Source organism: Scyliorhinus torazame, chromosome 3, assembly GCF_047496885.1.
Source record: "Scyliorhinus torazame isolate Kashiwa2021f chromosome 3, sScyTor2.1, whole genome shotgun sequence".
Lineage (NCBI taxonomy): Eukaryota > Metazoa > Chordata > Chondrichthyes > Carcharhiniformes > Scyliorhinidae > Scyliorhinus > Scyliorhinus torazame.
Genome location: NC_092709.1, coordinates 202,285,905 through 202,303,496, shown reverse-complemented (window position 1 = coordinate 202,303,496; position 17,592 = coordinate 202,285,905). Strand labels below are relative to the sequence as shown.

Below are 17,592 nucleotides of genomic sequence, written 5' to 3'. Positions count from 1 at the left end.
TCTTGAAACAGCGGAGCCAGTGCGAAAAAATCCCTTTCGCCACCGCGGCCTGCGGATCGAGTTCCAGTCTGTCAGGTTTGAGGGCTGATTCCATAGTGGCGTTGTAGTTGATTAAATTGATGCGACCATCAATTCACACTAAACCAGGAGTAGAGGTAACCTGTGGCTTTAATCAACGAGAACAGTGCCTGCCTGCGACTGGTCTGCTAGTGAGAGCCGCCTACAGGGCTACTGCTCTTTATACCTCCCCTCAAGGGGTGGAGCCAGGGGCAGAGCCCACAGGGCACCAACATGATAAATTACAGGTAATACCTTAAAATGGTCCATAGGTGGAGCCCACATGGGCAACAGCGTGATACAGTTATGTACCTGGTGAATGGTTACTGCAAAACGTTCACCACAAACCCATCGGAGACATCTGGATGGTCAGGGTAAGTGTAGGGTGGCTCTGCCCTCCCCCTGGAACACAGGCACCTTGACACTGCCACCCTGGCACTGCCAAGCCAGCAGGATCACTGCCTGGGCACCAGTGCCAGGGTGTCTGAGTGCCAGGTTTGCAATGCCAAGGGCCAGGCCTATGAAATGAGGGTGGTTTGAAGGTCGGAGCAATGCACGGCAGGTAAGTAGGGGCCTCCGGGAGGTTGGGGTGGGGGTCCTGGAAGGGAGGGGGTGCTGTAAGGGGGCCTCCAGGGACCCCATAGCGGGGTGTCCCCACTTGCAGGGGTTTGGGGTAGTGTCCATGTGTGTGGGGGTGTGTAGGGGACCATGAGCTCACTTTAAGACTGGGGCACCCTTTCAAAATGGCGGCCCGATCTCCGAGTTCAGCTCCCTGTTTTGTCATGCTCTTGACGTAGCATGAACTGCTCCCTTGTACATTCTGACAAAGGAAGGTTCAGACTTGGAGATAGCTTTAACACATTTATTGAACTGTTAACAATTCTCCTACTTGGATTCGACTCTCCTGTTAATCCTGCTATAGCTACTCAGACTAACTAACCAGTCTGCTACAACCCACGTGGTGGGTGTGATGTGTTTCAATCAACCCTGTCTGTACTCACTAAGTGTCTCCACTGGAAAGAGACTGAGCATGTGTGCTGTGTCCTTTGATATGGGTTGTGTAATGCCCTCCTGTGGTAGTGTCACGTCTGAGTTGTGACTGCCCATTGGTCATGTCCTATCTTACTGACCTACTGGTTGAATGTCTGTGTGTCATGTTGCTGGTGCTCCCTCTGGTGTCTAGCTAGGTGTAGTGTGTTCACATTGACCCCTTGTGTATTTACAGTGATGTATATCACCACACTCCCCAGTGCTAAAATAAGTTCGAAGTGTGGCCTCAACCGGTGAGAAACTCTCCAGGGCCCCCAGAAATGACTAAGTGTCATTGAATAGCGGTGGGGAACTCGCCGTCAGAGCTGGTGGGAATCTCCCTGAAAAACCCGCCAAAATTAACTTAGAAATTATTCTAAAGTGTCATTTTGGGAGAGTTTGATAGGGTGTTTCCTACCAGTTTTTGGTGAGATCCAGACCGGTATTCACCCACACTTCGGGCTGGATTCTCCGATTGCCGACGCCAAAATCGCGTTCGGCGAACGGCCAGAGAATCCGAGTTCCCGATCAAATCTGGGGCGACGCCGCTTTCACAATACTCCACCCCCTCCAAAGCGCCGCGCTACGTATTGACAGCCTCAGGACATTGCCTGAGGCCCGTCCCCCGATGCTCTGTCCCTGACCAGCCGAGTTCCCAATGGCGTGGGCCTCTCATGGTCTCACCCGTCAGGAACTCGGTGTGGCGGCTGCATACTCAGTCCAGGGCAGCTGCAGTCAGGAGAGGGCCGATCCGCGGGCAAGGGGGGGGGGGACATTATTTGGGGCTGGGGGCACTGTTGGGGGATGGTCCGGGGCCTGCGAGCCAGCTGAGGATGGGGGGGACAATTTCGCGGACCCGGATATTCACCAGGGCGTATCGGCAACTAGAGCCAGGTGCCCTATGCTGCTGTCCTGCTAGCCCCCAGCAAAACAGGGAATCGGTGGCCGTTTTCTGCCGTTTCTCTGGCGCCGTTCCCACGACAGCATGGGGACATAGCCCCCGAATCAGAGAATCCAGCACTTCATCATTTTTGGGGCTTTGAGGACTTTCTCTCCGATCTAGCCCACACTTAGAAATCTTTTCAGCAGTGGGGAGCTAAACCCGCTGGCAAGACCAACTCTCAGATATTGGGGCACCTTTTAAAAGGGTACCTCGATCTCGAAGTGAGCTTGAGGGTCCTCCACACACTCCACCCACAGAAAATGCCACCCCTCACAGACATGGGAATCCCCCCGCTATGGGGTCGCTGAGGGCACCCCCATCTTTAGGACCCCTCCCCCCATTTCAGGCCTTACCCTTTCAGAGACCCCGATTGACCCCCTCCCCTACCCTTCATAACCCCTTTTCACCCCTCCCTTTCATGGGCATGGCCTCCCTCAGGCCTGACCCTCAGCAGTGCCAATCTGGTACCCTGGCACCCAGGCAGCACCTCTGAATCAGCCCAAAACCGGATGTAGATTTCTTTGCGTTAATTTGAGCCCACAGTGAGAAATTGATGTAATGCGGGTGCAAATTCCACTCCCTTTCTTAGTGAGAAGTCTGAAGGATTTATTTTATATTGGTTGCTTCACATCGAGTTGGAAAAATGGTCATTCTTATTCCTGCCTTTATTCCATTTAAGTACTGAGCGATAAACAATTTTAGATATTTTACTGCAATTTTTAGCTCTAAGCTTATGAAAAAAAACAGGTGAAATATGTGCAGTACACAACGTACTGTGTGTTGTGAAACAAGTTCAAACTATTTATAAGCAACAGCAAGTTGAGATTTATATCAGGCGTCTGGCGTACAGTTTAATATACATGGTGAAATATGACTTCAACCTCACACTTCTGACATAATCCTCAGAGCACTGAAGCATGAAACAAACATTTGCGTATTGTATTAGAAGTGCTTTTTACATCTGTCTCAGTCGATTTTATGTTGGCATCGACGGGGGTAATATTCACTTCCTGTGCTTGGGTGGTAATCACCTGGAGCGCGTGATTTACTCACGGGGGAAGACGCTTGAATTCTGAACTGAATCATACAATGCTGGAAATACTCAGTAGGACTGGCAGCATCTTTGGAGGGATAGCTCGAGCCAATATTTCAGGTCCAGCTGGCCACCCAGTTTTCAGGCGAGGGACAGGCTTACTGGGAGTTGTGACTTTCTTCATTTACATAGAACATACAGTGCAGAAGGAGGCCATTTGGCCCATCGGGTCTGCACCGATCCACTTAAGCCCTCACCTCCACCCTATCCTCGTAACCCAATAACCCCATCTAACCTTTTTGGACACTTAGGGGCAATTTATCATGGCCAATCCACCTAACCCACACATCTTTGGACTGTGGGAGGAAACCGGAGCACCCGGAGGAAACCCACGCAGACACGGGCAGAACGTGCAGACTCCGCACAGACAGTCACCCAGCGGAGAATCGAACCTGGGACCCTGGAGCTGTGAAGCCACAGTGCTATCCACTTGTGCTACTGTGCTGCCCAAAGTACGACAGTTTTTAAAAGCCACCAGTGTGTTATCCAAACTAACTGATTATCACCACCTTAGTTTGCTAACAGCAAAGACTCGATGCTAATCACGTACACATGGAACAAAGGAGGAAGAGGAGAGCAGGAAAATGAAAGGGAGAGAGACAGAATGAAACAAGCCGACTTTTTAAAAACAAACATTGAATTTTGAAAACAAATTGGTGGTGGCCCACTGGCAATGTCCCTGGATTAGTAACCCAGAAAGACCGCGCGAATGCTTTGGGAACAGGGTTTCAAGTCCCACCATGGCTGCTGATGGGATTTAAATAAAATGAATAAATCTGGAAATCAAAATGCTTGTCCACAAAACACTGGTTCATTAATGTCCTTTAGGGAAAGAAATCTGCCTTCCTTATCCGGTCTGGCCTACAAATGACTCCAGACTCTGAAATTACCTAGCAAGCCATTCAGTTGTATTGGATTGCTACAGAATCTAAAAGGAATGAAACTGGACAGACCACCCGGCATCTACCTCTGCACTGAAATTGACAACGGCACACCCAGACCTGTCTGTCATAATATACACCAGTATATCATGGTGCAGACACACACTGATGGACACACAGTGGGACCAATCAACACACACAACACCGCAGCCAATCACCAGTGAGAGCACACGCACTATAAAGACAGGGGGCATCAGAGTTCCCGCTCATTCGAGCTGCAGCTAGCTAGGAGGACAGAGCTCACAGCCTGCAACACAGACATTCACCATGTGCTGAGTGCATTGACTGGTTAGGACAAGACAAAGGTCTTTAGTTAAAGCTAGTATCGTATTAACCCACAGTCTGAGTATGTTTAAACAGTTAATGATTCAATAAAATAGTGTTGCACTATTTCAAGTGTTGGTGACCTGTATGTGATCCAAAACACCCAACACATCACTGTCAACTCTGCAAAGTCCCCCATATGCATCTGGGGACTTGTGCAAACATTGGGAGAGCTGTCCCACAAACTGATATGGTCAGGCTTACGGAATCATACCTTACAGACAATGTTCTGGGCACTACCATCACTATCCATGGCTTTGACCTGTCCCACTGCCAGGACTGACCCGCCAGAGGTGGCAGCACAGGCGGGAGGGAGTTCCTCTGGGGAGCCTCAATATTGACATTGTGTCAATCATGAGCAAGGAAACTCCCTGCTGGTTACCACCTACCAACCCTTTCCCTCAGCTGATGAATCAGTAATTTTTCATGTTGAACTCCTCTTGGAGAAGTACTGAGAGTGGCAAGAGTATAGAACGTACACTGAGGAGGGGACTTCAATGTCTATTGCCAAGAGTAGCTTGGTCATACCACTGCTGACTGAGCTCACCAAACCCTCCATTCTACCATTACCATCAAACCTGGGGATCAGCCCTGGTTCAATGGAGAGCGCAGGAGAGCATGCCAGGAGCAACATCAGACGTACCGAAAAATGAGGAGTCAACTTGGTGAAGCTACAACACAGGATTACTTGCGTGGCAAACGGCAGAAGCAGCAAGTAATACAGTTCAGCCATCCCAGAAACAAAGTACCAGACCTAAGCTCTGCAGACCTGCCATATCCTGTCGTGAATGGTGCTGGACAGTTAATCAATGAACAGGAGAAGGAGGCCCATAAATATTCCCATCCTGATGGGGAAACCTAGCACATCAGTGCAAACGACAAGGCCGAAGCATTTGTAGACACCTTCAGCCAGAAATGCCGAGTTGATGATCCATCTGGGCCTGGAACACCCTCCCTAACAGCACAGTGGATGTATCTGCACTACATGGACTGCAGCGGTTCAAAAAGGCCGCTCATCATCACCTTCTCAAGGGAAATTAAAGATGAACAATAGCCAGTGACATGCACATCCCATAAATTAATATTTTTAAAAAGCTTCTGGAGGCATAAAATACCAATGCTTGCAAACAGTTCATGTTGGATTTGTACAAAATCTTACTTAAGTTGCCCTTGCAGTTTGGTCATTTTACACATCCATACTGCTGGCAGAGAACCACACCAGTTGTCGATGTATGTTGTAATTGTGGACACATATTTCCTATCATGGCAGCAGGAACATACTTGCAGTGTCCCATGATGCGGTTAAATTGAACTGGCTGCTTGGGAAGGAGGCCTTGCCTACATTCGCTCAGCAAATGTCCTCATGATTTCTTCCAAACCTCTGCCCCACTCAATCAAAGCACAAAGAACAAAGAAAAGTACAGCACATGAACAGGCCCTTCGGCCCTCCAAGCCCATGCCGACCATGCTGCCCGACTAAACTACAATCGTCTACACTTTCTGGGTCCGTATCCCTCTATTCTCATCCTATTCATGTATTTGTCAAGATGCCCCTAAAACCTCACTATCGTCCCTGCTTCCATCCACCACCTCTCCGGCAGCGAGTTCCAGGCACCCACTACCCTCTGTGTAAAAAAACTTGCCTCGTACATCTACTCTAAACCTTGCCCCTCACACCTTAAACCTATGCCCCCTAGTAATTGACCCCTCTACCCTGGGGAAAAGCCTCTGACTATCCACTCATAATTTTGTAGACCTCTATCAGGTCGCCCCTCAACTTCCGTCATTCCAGTGAGAACAAACCAAGTTTATTCAACCTGACTGAACTGTCTTTCCTGGCCCAGTGACACCAAAGTGAAGTTATTAAGCAACAATGAAGAAGAGGATAATGAAACAGTGATATAATCGGCACATACAAGCAGGAACAATCATTTATATTTGATACCTATTCCGTCAGCAGCTGTGGAACGAGGCCAATTACCAATAGCTACCACTACGTCCTCTTGGCATCATTAGTACCGGTTAGCTGGACTGTATAGAAATTACAGTCGGGGCAGCACGGTGGTACAGTGGTTAGCATTGCTGCCTCACGGCGCCGAGGTCCCAGGTTCGATCCCGGCTCTGGGTCACTGTTCGTGTGGAGTTTGCATATTCTCCCCATGTTTGCGTGGGCTTCGCCCCCACAACCCAAAGATGAGCAGGGTAGGTGAATTGGCCACGCTAAATTGCCCCTTAATTGGAAAAAATGAATTGGGTACTCTAAATTTATTTAAACAAAGAAATTACAGACATTGTTTATTCCAAATTTGGACAGCACAAGTTGTAATACTTTTGATAATGCTTGTGATGTATGATTGTTACTACAACCTTTTCACACTACAGAATGATGCTCTGAACCAGTGATTTCCAACCTTTTCCTTCATGAGAAACGCTGATCGTCATCAAAAGCTTTCATGGACCGTCATGCACACAAGCTGTTTTAAACATTTTTTACTTGGCCTATGGCTGACAGGCGTTGAACTTGTATAATATATCAAGAAAAGAGCATTAAAATTGCAGATATTTCGAATTTTTTATAATACTCACAAATACATTGCTGGCCACTGCTCCCAGATTCCCTGACACATGACACCAGCACTTGCCTGGCCTTCTTCACACACCCCGTTTGCTGTTCTGCTCACCTTTCGCTCAGGTGACCAGGCCTCAAGCCTTGACAATCACATATGTTCTTGGCTGACTAGCTGCCTGCTATCTGACCTGATGGCCTCTGTTTTATGGGCTCTCTCCCTCCTCAGCCCTGGCCATCAAGAGTCACCCCTCTGCTCACCTCAACACCAGTTGAGCTGTAGTTCTACCTCGCTGAAGGCTTTGCGGGCTCGCTCTCCAACGTTAGTTCGGTAACCTCACTTTTGCCTCAGGCTGCCTGCCAGACCGAATGCCAGAAATCTGGCTGCTGCTTTGCACCTTTACTCAATGAAAGTTCAGAAACTTCACACCAATTCAGGAGATCCGTGTCTGAACTGCTCTAAGTCTCTCAAATTCTGGCAAACTATTTTCCCACTTTAAAGGAGTCCACCAATCAGTCCCCAATATTATTCTGTATTGCCTGCGAGCCTATCAGCAAATTTAGAGCTGCCAAGGCTCTGATTCGTGTCCCTATGGTGTTCCCATCACAACAGTCACCTCATTGGCCAGGGCCCAGCACTGTGTGTTTCATTGAAAGTCCGCCTCTGATCACACTATTTAATTGTAGGGATTAATACAATACTGCAAATAATTGAACAAGGATTAGTATGCTACATATGAGATACTTGTTATTTTTTCTCCACAGACATTGTTTTTTCACAGACCTTTTTCTTCTTCAATTGACACAAGGACCACCTTCAGTACCCTTGCAGACCTCTGGTGGTTTGCAGACCGCAGGTTGTGTCTTGATGGTCTGAGTTACAAGGATAGGCTGAGACTCTTGTCCCTGCAGCGAAGGAGGCTTAGGGGTGATCTTATAGAGGTCTATAAAATAATGATGTGGCGATGCCGGCGTTGGACTGGGGTGAGCACAGTAAGAAGTCATACAACACCAGGTTCAAGTCCAACAGGTTTGTTTCGAATCACTAGCTTTCGGAGCACAGCTCCTTCCTCAGGTGAATTAAGAGGTGGGTTCCAGAAACATATATAGACAAAGTTATCATTGACTTTGTCTATATATATATGTTATAAGGTAGGTAGTCGACATCTTTTCCTAAAGGTAGAGGAGTCTAAAACTAGAGGGCATAGGTTTAAGGTGGGAGGGGAGAGATACAAAAGAGACCAGAGGGGAATTTCTTCACACAGAGGATGGTGAGCATCTGAAACGGGCTGCCAGAGGCAGTGGTAGAAGTAGAGGCAGGTACGATTTTGTCTTTTAAAAAGCAGTTTGACAGTTACATGGGCAGTGTGGGTATAGAGGGATATGGGCCAAATGCGGGCAAGTGGGACTAGCTTAGTGATAGAAACTGGGCGGCATGGACCAGCTGGGACGAAGAGCTTGTTTCCATGCTGTAAACATATGACTCTATGACACTGTTCTAAACTTTACAATGGTCTTGTTCCACCCTTATGTTCTCAATCTTATTTTCAAATACATATGTTTGCAGGTTACACTTGAGTTGTCCAGTGAAGTTGTTGAAGAGTTCTTCAGTGTAAACCAGATGAGTCGATCATTAGCATTTGATGTTATCTTTAATGCAGTCCAGGTTAGTAATTGATGCAAGTGAGAATCTTTGTGATGTTTTATTTTCTGCCCCCTCTAATTTGCTTTCAATCAAGCTGACTTGTACAGCTATTGCCACCCTTAGGTATTTCAATAGAGCACCTATCTTGTGTGTGAGACTACACTTTAAATATTAGTAGGCTACTCAACTGTGGGAGAGTCACCACAAAATCTCTTGTCCATACACATACAATTTGTGTAATAATTATGAGCAGGAACATTGGACTATTTCTGTCCCGGTAGACAAGGAATACTGAGACAGACTGTGACCATCTTGTGTCACAAATAAGAAGTTTGTAAGATTACTTTGGGCTTTAACTTCCAATTAAGAAAGAGATGACCCACAGGAATTACAAGAAATAAACACATACTTACCTGCACTCAACAATTGTGCTGACACTACCGATCGTGAGCTGTTTTGGAGTTGCATTGAAAGACTCCTCGCAGACCCCAGCGCAGTCCTGCTGCAGTAGATTCGTAGATTCACGTACTGGGATCATGGGGTGCAGGGTCAGAGATCAGGATGGAGAGTCGGGATCAGAGGCCGGGGTAAGTCGAGGTTCAGGAGTTGGGGGGTGTAATAGGTCCATGGAGGCAGACGTCCCTTCACCAGAATCTCTTATATTTACAAAACCAACAGCCGAAGAACCAGGTGCATTCAGCTTGCTGTCTACACTGGGAGTGCAGAGGATCTGACACTCTCTGTTATGTACAGAGAAGAGGTTCCTTGATTGGGCCACTACTCAGGGAACTCGTATTCCAGTGGGCCAATCTCAAAGGCCTGGTCTATGTCATTATAGGGGTTTGGCGGTCAGGGATGTGGTAGACTTTGGGAAGTGGGGGTTGGGTTGGGTTAAGTTGGGTTTGTGGGTCTGGAGGGGGTTGAACATAGAACATACAGTGCAGAAGAAGGCCATTCGGCCCATAGAGTCTGCAGCGACCCACTTAAGCCCTCACTTCCACGCTATCCCCGTAACCCAGTAACCCCTCCTAACCTTTTTGGTCACTAAAGGCAATTTATCATGGTCAATCCACCTAACCTGCACGTCTTGGATTGTGGGAGGAAACTGGAATACCCGGAGGAAACTCACACAGACACGGGGAGAACGTGCAGACTCCGCACAGACAGTGACCCAGCGGGGAATCGAACCTGGGACCCTGGCGATGTGAAGCCACAGTGCTAATCACTTGTGCTACCGTGCTGCCCATAAAGTCGTTGAGTCGAGGGTGTTGGTAGTAGTCCCATGGAGGGGGTTTGGGGTCAGTATGTGTCTTTACAATAGTTAAGCAGAAGTGAAGGATTTAATTCTTCTACATTTTCTGGGTAACTGTCGATGTAACCCTAGCGCAACTACCTTTTGAGAAAGGAACAGTCTGCAGGAAGCCAGTGAATGTTTTCCTATAAATATCATTGAACCCATAGACAGGGTCAATCTGCCGGAATTTGAGTGAGAACAATGATAGAGGGCACAATTCTCAGGCCTCATTGACCTCTCGCTCGAACGGAACGCAATGCAACCAGGCCCGCTGCCATTGCCGAAGTCGGGATCTTACCATGGTGAGGTGAGAAACTAATTATCACCACTTAAGCCCTATTTCCATACAGTTAACAGGCGTTACCGTAATATACAATGGCCTCCTGTCATTCATCTGCCTCTCCAGCAAGTGGTCACGCTGGAGCAGATTAGTACTCTTTTGAAAAACGTGAACCTGGCAGAAAGGCTGCTGTGGGGAGCCGAGGAGGTGAGTAGCCATCTTTGCTCACAGGCAAAGAGCCCGGGGGCGCTGGGATTGTCGCCCCAGTGCTCGATGAGGGAGGGTTGGGGGGGGGGGGGGGCACCCTCCAGAGGGATGGGCCACCAGGGGAAGGGGGGAAGGTGCTGGGGGGGGGGGTGCGACCAGCATGCCAACTTCTGGATCGAGTGTACCTGTTCCCCGGCGGGGGCAAACCTATCCCCTGCCCGTCTGCCCCACCAACCACCCATAACCCCCACCGACTGAAGTTATGTGGCTGAAGGCTATCGCTAATAGGGCTATCGCCAATTGGTAATCGTGGTTCAGCACTTCACACAACCCAAATGGATTCCCGTGGGTGGGCGGGCCATGTAGCATGTGGGAGTCATTGCCTAGCATCCCAATCACACCTTGGTGCATGGATACTGTGCTTGAACACTGGGGGGGGGGCAACACCACACACACAGCAGCCAACATCTGAACACCCAGTGAATCATATTATATTATGATCACTACTTCCCAGCGGCTCCTCCACTCTAATGTTCTCCACCTGCCCTGCCTCATTTCCTCGGACCAGATCCAGTACAGCTTGCTCCCTGGTAGAACTGGAAATGTACTGTTCCAGAAAGTTCACGTGCTCACAGGAATTTCTCCCCTTCCGTGCCCCACACTCTACCCTTTTCTTACTCTACCTTCGGGTAATTGAAACCCCAACTATCACAACCCTATTTGTCCTGCAGATTTCCAAAATCTACCTACACATGCTCTTTTCCACTTCCTCCACACTATTTGGAGGTCTATAGTAAATACCAAACAAGGTCACTGGTCCCTTCCTGTTCCTCGCCTCCAACCATATAAATTCTAATTCAGGAACTGCATCTCGTTCAAGAGCTATGAAACTATCTTTGACCAAATTGCTACACCTCCTCCCATTTAACCCTCCTTGTTCCTACTAAAAACTTTATAACCCGGGATGTTAAGTATCCAGTCCTATTCTGGCTTGAGCCATGTTTCTGTCAATGTTATTATGTCATATGCCCCTAGAGCAATTTCTGCTTCCAGTTCCCCAATTTTGCTCAGCATATGTATTTAAATACATACATTTGAACCCTGCCCTTATCTCTTTCTTGCATTTTGGGAGGCAACCATTTCTTTGTTCACTGTCAACACTCAAGCCTTCCCTCAAATCCCTTTCCCTATTCCCATCTGCTCTCTTTTCCCCTCGCTGGTATTCCTAAAACTAGGCCCATTAGTCAAACCCCCCCCCCCATTGAGGTAAGAGGCATAGGTGGATGTAAAAAGCATTATGTAATGATCTGATGCACACATGAAAGATGCCCGGTTGGTCAAGGAAAGTATCCTATACACTGGGATGAAGGTTATTGGCATAAAGGAGGGGTTAATTGGATAACAACCAGGATGAAAGATGCCTTCAGTTTGTCTTTGCATGGCAGAGAGAGAGAGACTACCCGAGGGATGAACCAATAAGACAATTGACAAGGCAGAGAGAGAGAGAAGAAGAGATTTGAAGACCAAAGGTACAAGAGAAACCATTTTCATGCTCTGCCATTCAGATCTTGGATCTGATGTGGTATAATCTGCATTAAACTGCGAATGACCACCCAAGTCTATTGACATAGCTTTTTTGAGAAATTAATAAATATCGCCTACTTTATGTCTCAGTAAATTAAATTCACCACAAAGTTTTGCCTTGAAGGAGTGGAAGGCCCCCAAATCCTTACACACTGATTCTTTTGTCCAATCGGACGATTGAAACTAAAATCATGACGGCTGTGACTCAAATTCTGAATTTGTGCTTCTGTTCGGAAAGGCCCAGTGTTGGGAGAAGTAATTCATAGAGGTGGTAATTTTTAAAATCCTCATTCAGCTTTTCACTGTTGATCACCCATCAACTTCTATTCATGATTAAGGTTCTGTAAATATCTCAAAATCTGTTTTACAACAGGCATCTTTAAATATCTGTGGGAAATCAGTATTGTTGACAGTTAGGTCAAAAGCATAACTTAAAATTCCAGTAAAAGGATGTTCAGAAGTATTAGAAAATTAAAAAAATAAGAAATTCAATGCAGGATTCAAAAAATAAAGGAAGATTGTGGCTTATGGAGAAATAAATCATTCCTCAAAAGGAGTTGTTGGCTATAATTATTTCCCATTAAAGCAGTGCTGCTCATTCTTAATCATAAAGCTAGATTTTTTTTTAAAATGCTCCCATTGCCTCATTTTGTTCTTCAGGAAGTTGGAAAGCAAAGACAAACGCAAAGTGGTGATGAGAAATTTACAGCTTCATCTGATCTTCTGATAACTCTGCTACTGGAACAGCAAAAAGATCGAGAACTACGCAGGTAATGGTCCTTAGTTATTGTCAATGTGGTGGATGAGGCAATCCATTTAAATCCCCATTGATTTCAGTGGGACCAGAAGATCCTGCCAGCAGAAGGAGCTGGAAAACCCCATTCACTGGGTGCAATTTAACTAAATGGGAACAAAGTCCCTTAGCGAGCACGTTTCGCCGTGTGCAGCGCTGAGAAACACAAGGATATAAAACGTGACCCGCGTTAGATAAGGAGACTCAATGGGGAAAGCACGGCCAAGGCCGCATATAGCCCCGTTTTATGCACTAAGGACCTCCACTCGGTGGAATTCCTCAGTGTAGCAAGAACGACCCCCAACCCTCACCCCCCCTCAACACCCTCGCAGGGCACCCCTGGCCCGATCGTATCCGTGCAGAAAATGCTAGTTTGGCACCTTGGCAGTGCCAACCTGGGCACCTTAGCAGTGCTGGGCTGGCTCCCAAGTACCACCCTGCCCAAAGGGCATGCACCTGGAGACCTCCAATCCTCTGGGAGACTCCCATGAGTGCTCTTCCATTTGGTCCCAGTTTGTGGAGAATAGTACTGAACGGCACTTGCCCAAGGTCACAGAGGCAACGGAGACTGATCTCACGCCTTGGGTAACTTCGGAATCTGCATATTAAAGTGGGACTAGCTGTCTTGCTTCAATATGCAGATTTGCTAAGAAGTGATCCCACCCACAATGGGCGGGATTCACATTGCAACATCTCAAGAGATCGCGTTAGATCTCGCGAGGCCTTGCGAGCCGGGTTGATCCGGGGAGCGGGGTCTCCTGGCTTTTATCGTCCAGGCTGCGCCATGGTGAGCTGCTTTTCGGGTGCAGCCTGGCCATTAAATCACGCCCGCCTGTTCCTGTCCTCTGCTGCCATTCCCACACATCCATTCACTCCTGCCCTAATCTCTGCTTCTCCATTTCTCCTCCAGATCCTTACCAAGGAGCTTTCTACCTTCACTATCTGCCCTGTTCTCTTTCCCTCCTCTCCTCTCCTCTTTTCTCCTCTCCACCTCTCATTCTGCTCATTCCCTCTCCTCTTTTCCTCTTGCCTTTCACACCCACATCTTCCTTCCCTTCTTATTCCTTCTCCTCCTTCAACTCCTTGGTCCATATATTTCCCCATCGTCTAACCCCGCTGACGCTGAATATTGTGCTGGGTTGTGGCTTCCTGTCCTTACCAGTGATTGACTTGTTTATATAAAAATGTGAAAAATATGAGACTTGAAACCTATAAGCCTATCATTGCTAGTATTTCAAAAACACCCTGAAAATTAACTCAAAATTCTGGTTGCCTCACACCCTTTGTGGTTTCTACAGGACCTCTCAGGAAAGATAGGATAGTGCCTCTGGCTATACCTGTTCACCTAATATTTCACCAAAAAGGGTTGACTGTCTCCGATCAATTACAGAGTTTTTTCTTCTCCTAGTTGAGTTACTGAAAAAGCCTATTGAATCCTGAACAATAATGATTGTCAGTTCTAGTCTTCCAGAGGCGCAGTGACTTTCCCATGTGTGTCAAACTGTGTGTGACATTATTATGTCAGCCACTCCCCATAAGCTACCAGATTTGGTCAATGTTGTCCCCTTGTCTTATTTGATAGATTTAACAGCAACGACCTATATTTGTTTACTGCTTTTAGCGTTGAACAACCTTGCAAGCCACTTGGCAAAAGTGTAACCCAAGAAGGAGATATTTGATTGGTCTCTAATAATACAAACACAAAATACTGCAGATGCTGGTTTCATAGTCGCCATTGCTGAGACTAGCTTTTATATTCCAGATTTATTAATTGAATTAAAAATCCACCAGCTGTCATGGTGGGATTTGAACCCATGTCCCAAGACCATTATCTTGGGCCTCTGATTTACTAATCCAGTGACGTTACCACTAATTATCCTTGTGTTTCTTGACATGTTTCCAGAAGTAGTTACTAAAGCAATATTCTTTTGGTTTGGTAGAATCTAGCCATCTCATTCTCAAATTGAACCAGGTTTGGGAATGATTTGAAATAAGTACAGAAAGTGCTGGAAATACTCAGCAGGTCAGGCAGCATCTATGGAGACAGAAACAGAGTTAACATTTCAGGTTGATGACCCTTCGGAACTCAATTTATTTCCGATTTCTAGCATCTGCAGTATTTTGCTTGTGTTTGGAGAATGATTTGGTTGGTACTTTCACAGATCATCAGAAATAATTGCTTTTGCTGTTTTTCTTCTCTTTCTTCCACACCAAAGCATTTTCTGTGACAAAATATTGCTATCAGAATATAAGAAATCTATCTACTTGAAGATAGAAAAGATTGGGTTAGAACTTTAATGACTCTGCTCCCAGCAACAAACATTGTGCAAGGTTCTTTTTCAGGAGTGACGTATTCTGCAATATGTCCACATTTATAAACCCCAAGAGATCAATTAGCTAAAATATTGCCTCAGCTGCAATTCTGGTCCATTGGAAATGTATTGACTAACGAATTTACAATTTAATTTTGTATAATAAAGAGGCAGCTTATGTTTGTCCACTGATGACTACGGTTTCCTCTTTAACTTATTTATTTATTATTTTTACTTCTGCAGAAAAGGATTATGGGGTCACATTCAAGATAATCATGCCACAAAAATGCCAGGCAACGACCATCTCCAACATGAGAGAATCTAACCATGTCCGCATAATATTCAATACCATTTCCATCACAGAAACGCAACAGTCTGGGAGTTACCATTGACCAAAAACGTAATTGGATCAACCACATAAACATTGTGGGTAGAAGAGTGGGTTAGAAGCTGTGAATTTTGTGGCAAGTCGTTCACCTCCTGACGCCTCAAAGCCCACTATTAATAAGGTACAAGTCAAGGGTGTGATGGAATACTCCCCATTTGCCTGGATGAGTGCAGCTCCAACAACACTGAAGAATCTTGACATATCCAGGGCAAAGCAGTACTATGTCCACTACCTGAAACATTCACTTCCTCTATTCCCGGCACACAGGGACTGCAGTATGCACTAACTATAAATTGCACTGCAGCAACTTGCCAAGACTCCATGGACAGCAGCACCCAAACTTGCGACCTCTACCACCCAGAAGAACAAGGACAGCACACTCATGGTAACACCGCCACTTGCAGATTCCTATCCAAACCACACACCATCCTGACTTGAAAATATAGCACCACTCCTTCACTGTCACTGGGTCAAAATCCTGGAACTCCTTCCCTAACGGCACTGTGGGTGCATCCACACCACATGCACTGCAGCAGTTCAAGCAGGCAGCTCACCACCACCTTCTCAAGGGCAATTCAGGATAATAAATGGTGGTCGTGTGAGCAACATCCACATCTCATGAGTGATTTAAAAGAAACATTCATTATTAAGATGTGGAAAGAAAAAGGAAAGAACGTCTGGCTGATCGCCTGCATTGTGGTGATTGACTTAATGATCAGCGACTATAGTCAACAGCATGGTATGTTATAGCAAACACCAAACTAACAAGAACATTATTGGGAAATAAAAGTTTTAGTCATTAAGATAAAGAATTGCAGAAATTTTTCATGTGGTTAGTACCCTAAATACCTAGCCCCTCGATGCAAAGGCCAAGAAAAAGGGACCTATTTGGGGCGATTCTCCGATATTGAGGCCAAGTGTTCGCGCCGTTGTGAACGCCGTCACGTTTCACGACGGCGCAAACAGGGCCCGGAAACGACCTATTCTGGCCCCCACAGGGGCTCCAGCATCCTTACGCGGCACCCGCACCAACCCACGCATGCGCAGTTGGGGCAGCTCAATCCTGCGCATACGCAGTTGGGCTGTGCCATCCTGCGCATGCGTGGGAAATGTCTTACGCACGCCGGCCCCTCACCAACGTGGAGCCGGTATTCTGGGGCCGCGCGTGGAAGAAGGTAGGCCCGGGTGGGAGAGGCCGGCCCGCCGATCGGTGGGCCCCGATCGCGGGCCAGACCCTATCGGAGGCCACCCCAGCGAAGGAGCCCCCCACCCCACAGGCTGCCACCCCAGCGTTCCCGCTGGCAGTGTCCAGGGGTAGACGGCGCCGGCGGGAACCTTTTGTGTCTTAGTGGCCGCTCGGCCCATCCGGCCGGAGAATCGCCGCTTGCCGGTTCTCCGAGCGGCCCGGTGCGATTCGCGCGCCGCTGGTTTTCGGGGGGGTGGGAGAATTGCGTGCGGGGGTCGGGGCGGCGTGGCGCGATTCGCGCGCCGCCCAGGCGATTCTCCCGCCCGGCGTGGGGGGTGGGGGGAGAATAGCGCCCATTATGTCAGATACCTGACCCTATATATTGTCCGGAGATTTCTGGATTGTCCATTGAGGAGTGGAGCCTAAGGCACAGACTGCTGTCTTGGTAATGAGACAGTGGTTCCCCATAAAGCTTCTACTGCCTCAGGTTGGAAGGTTTAAAAAGTCCAATTAGAAATATAGAAAGTATTTTTTAAGAAGGGTCTCAATTTAAGGGTTAAGCTCAGAGACCTGCAGGCTCTTCTCCATGATTGTAGTGAAAATACAATTGAGTGGCTTGCCATCGTCTCAGATCTCAAGGGAACCTTGCCCAATTTCCTGCCACAATTCGAGTGAAGGAATGGTTGAAACCATTAAGTATAGAAGCATTTTGTGTCTTTTCTTTGGGGTTTCTGACCTTTCAGCAACTTTACAATAAGAGGTTGGAGAGCAAGCGTGGAAACTCTACAGCTGAGGTTCAATGAGAAAGGACAGGATTTTCCAGCCCATCCCACCAGCGGGATCTTATGGTCCTGTGGTGGGTTGCCATGGTGGCAGGGTGAAGTAGCCAGGCAAAAATCCATAGACTTTGGCAGGACCAGAAGATCTCAATGGCCTGCCACATCCACTGC

At 47.2% G+C, this 17,592-nt stretch overlaps 1 protein-coding gene across 3 annotated transcripts in view; it reads left to right on the top strand.

Annotated features, from left to right (window-relative positions):
* The window catches only part of LOC140408898 (uncharacterized), an 87,794-nt gene extending 71,526 nt beyond the window's left edge, over positions 1 to 16,268 (top strand). For all 3 annotated transcript variants that reach the window (XM_072496754.1, XM_072496753.1, XM_072496756.1), the window contains 3 exons: positions 8,521 to 8,619; positions 12,624 to 12,733; positions 15,312 to 16,268. In XM_072496754.1, coding sequence (XP_072352855.1) covers positions 8,521 to 8,619; positions 12,624 to 12,733; positions 15,312 to 15,393 — 291 coding nt within the window. In that variant the 3' untranslated portion in view covers positions 15,394 to 16,268. The remainder of the gene's footprint in view (positions 1 to 8,520; positions 8,620 to 12,623; positions 12,734 to 15,311) is intronic.
* The last annotated feature ends 1,324 nt before the right edge of the window (positions 16,269 to 17,592 follow it).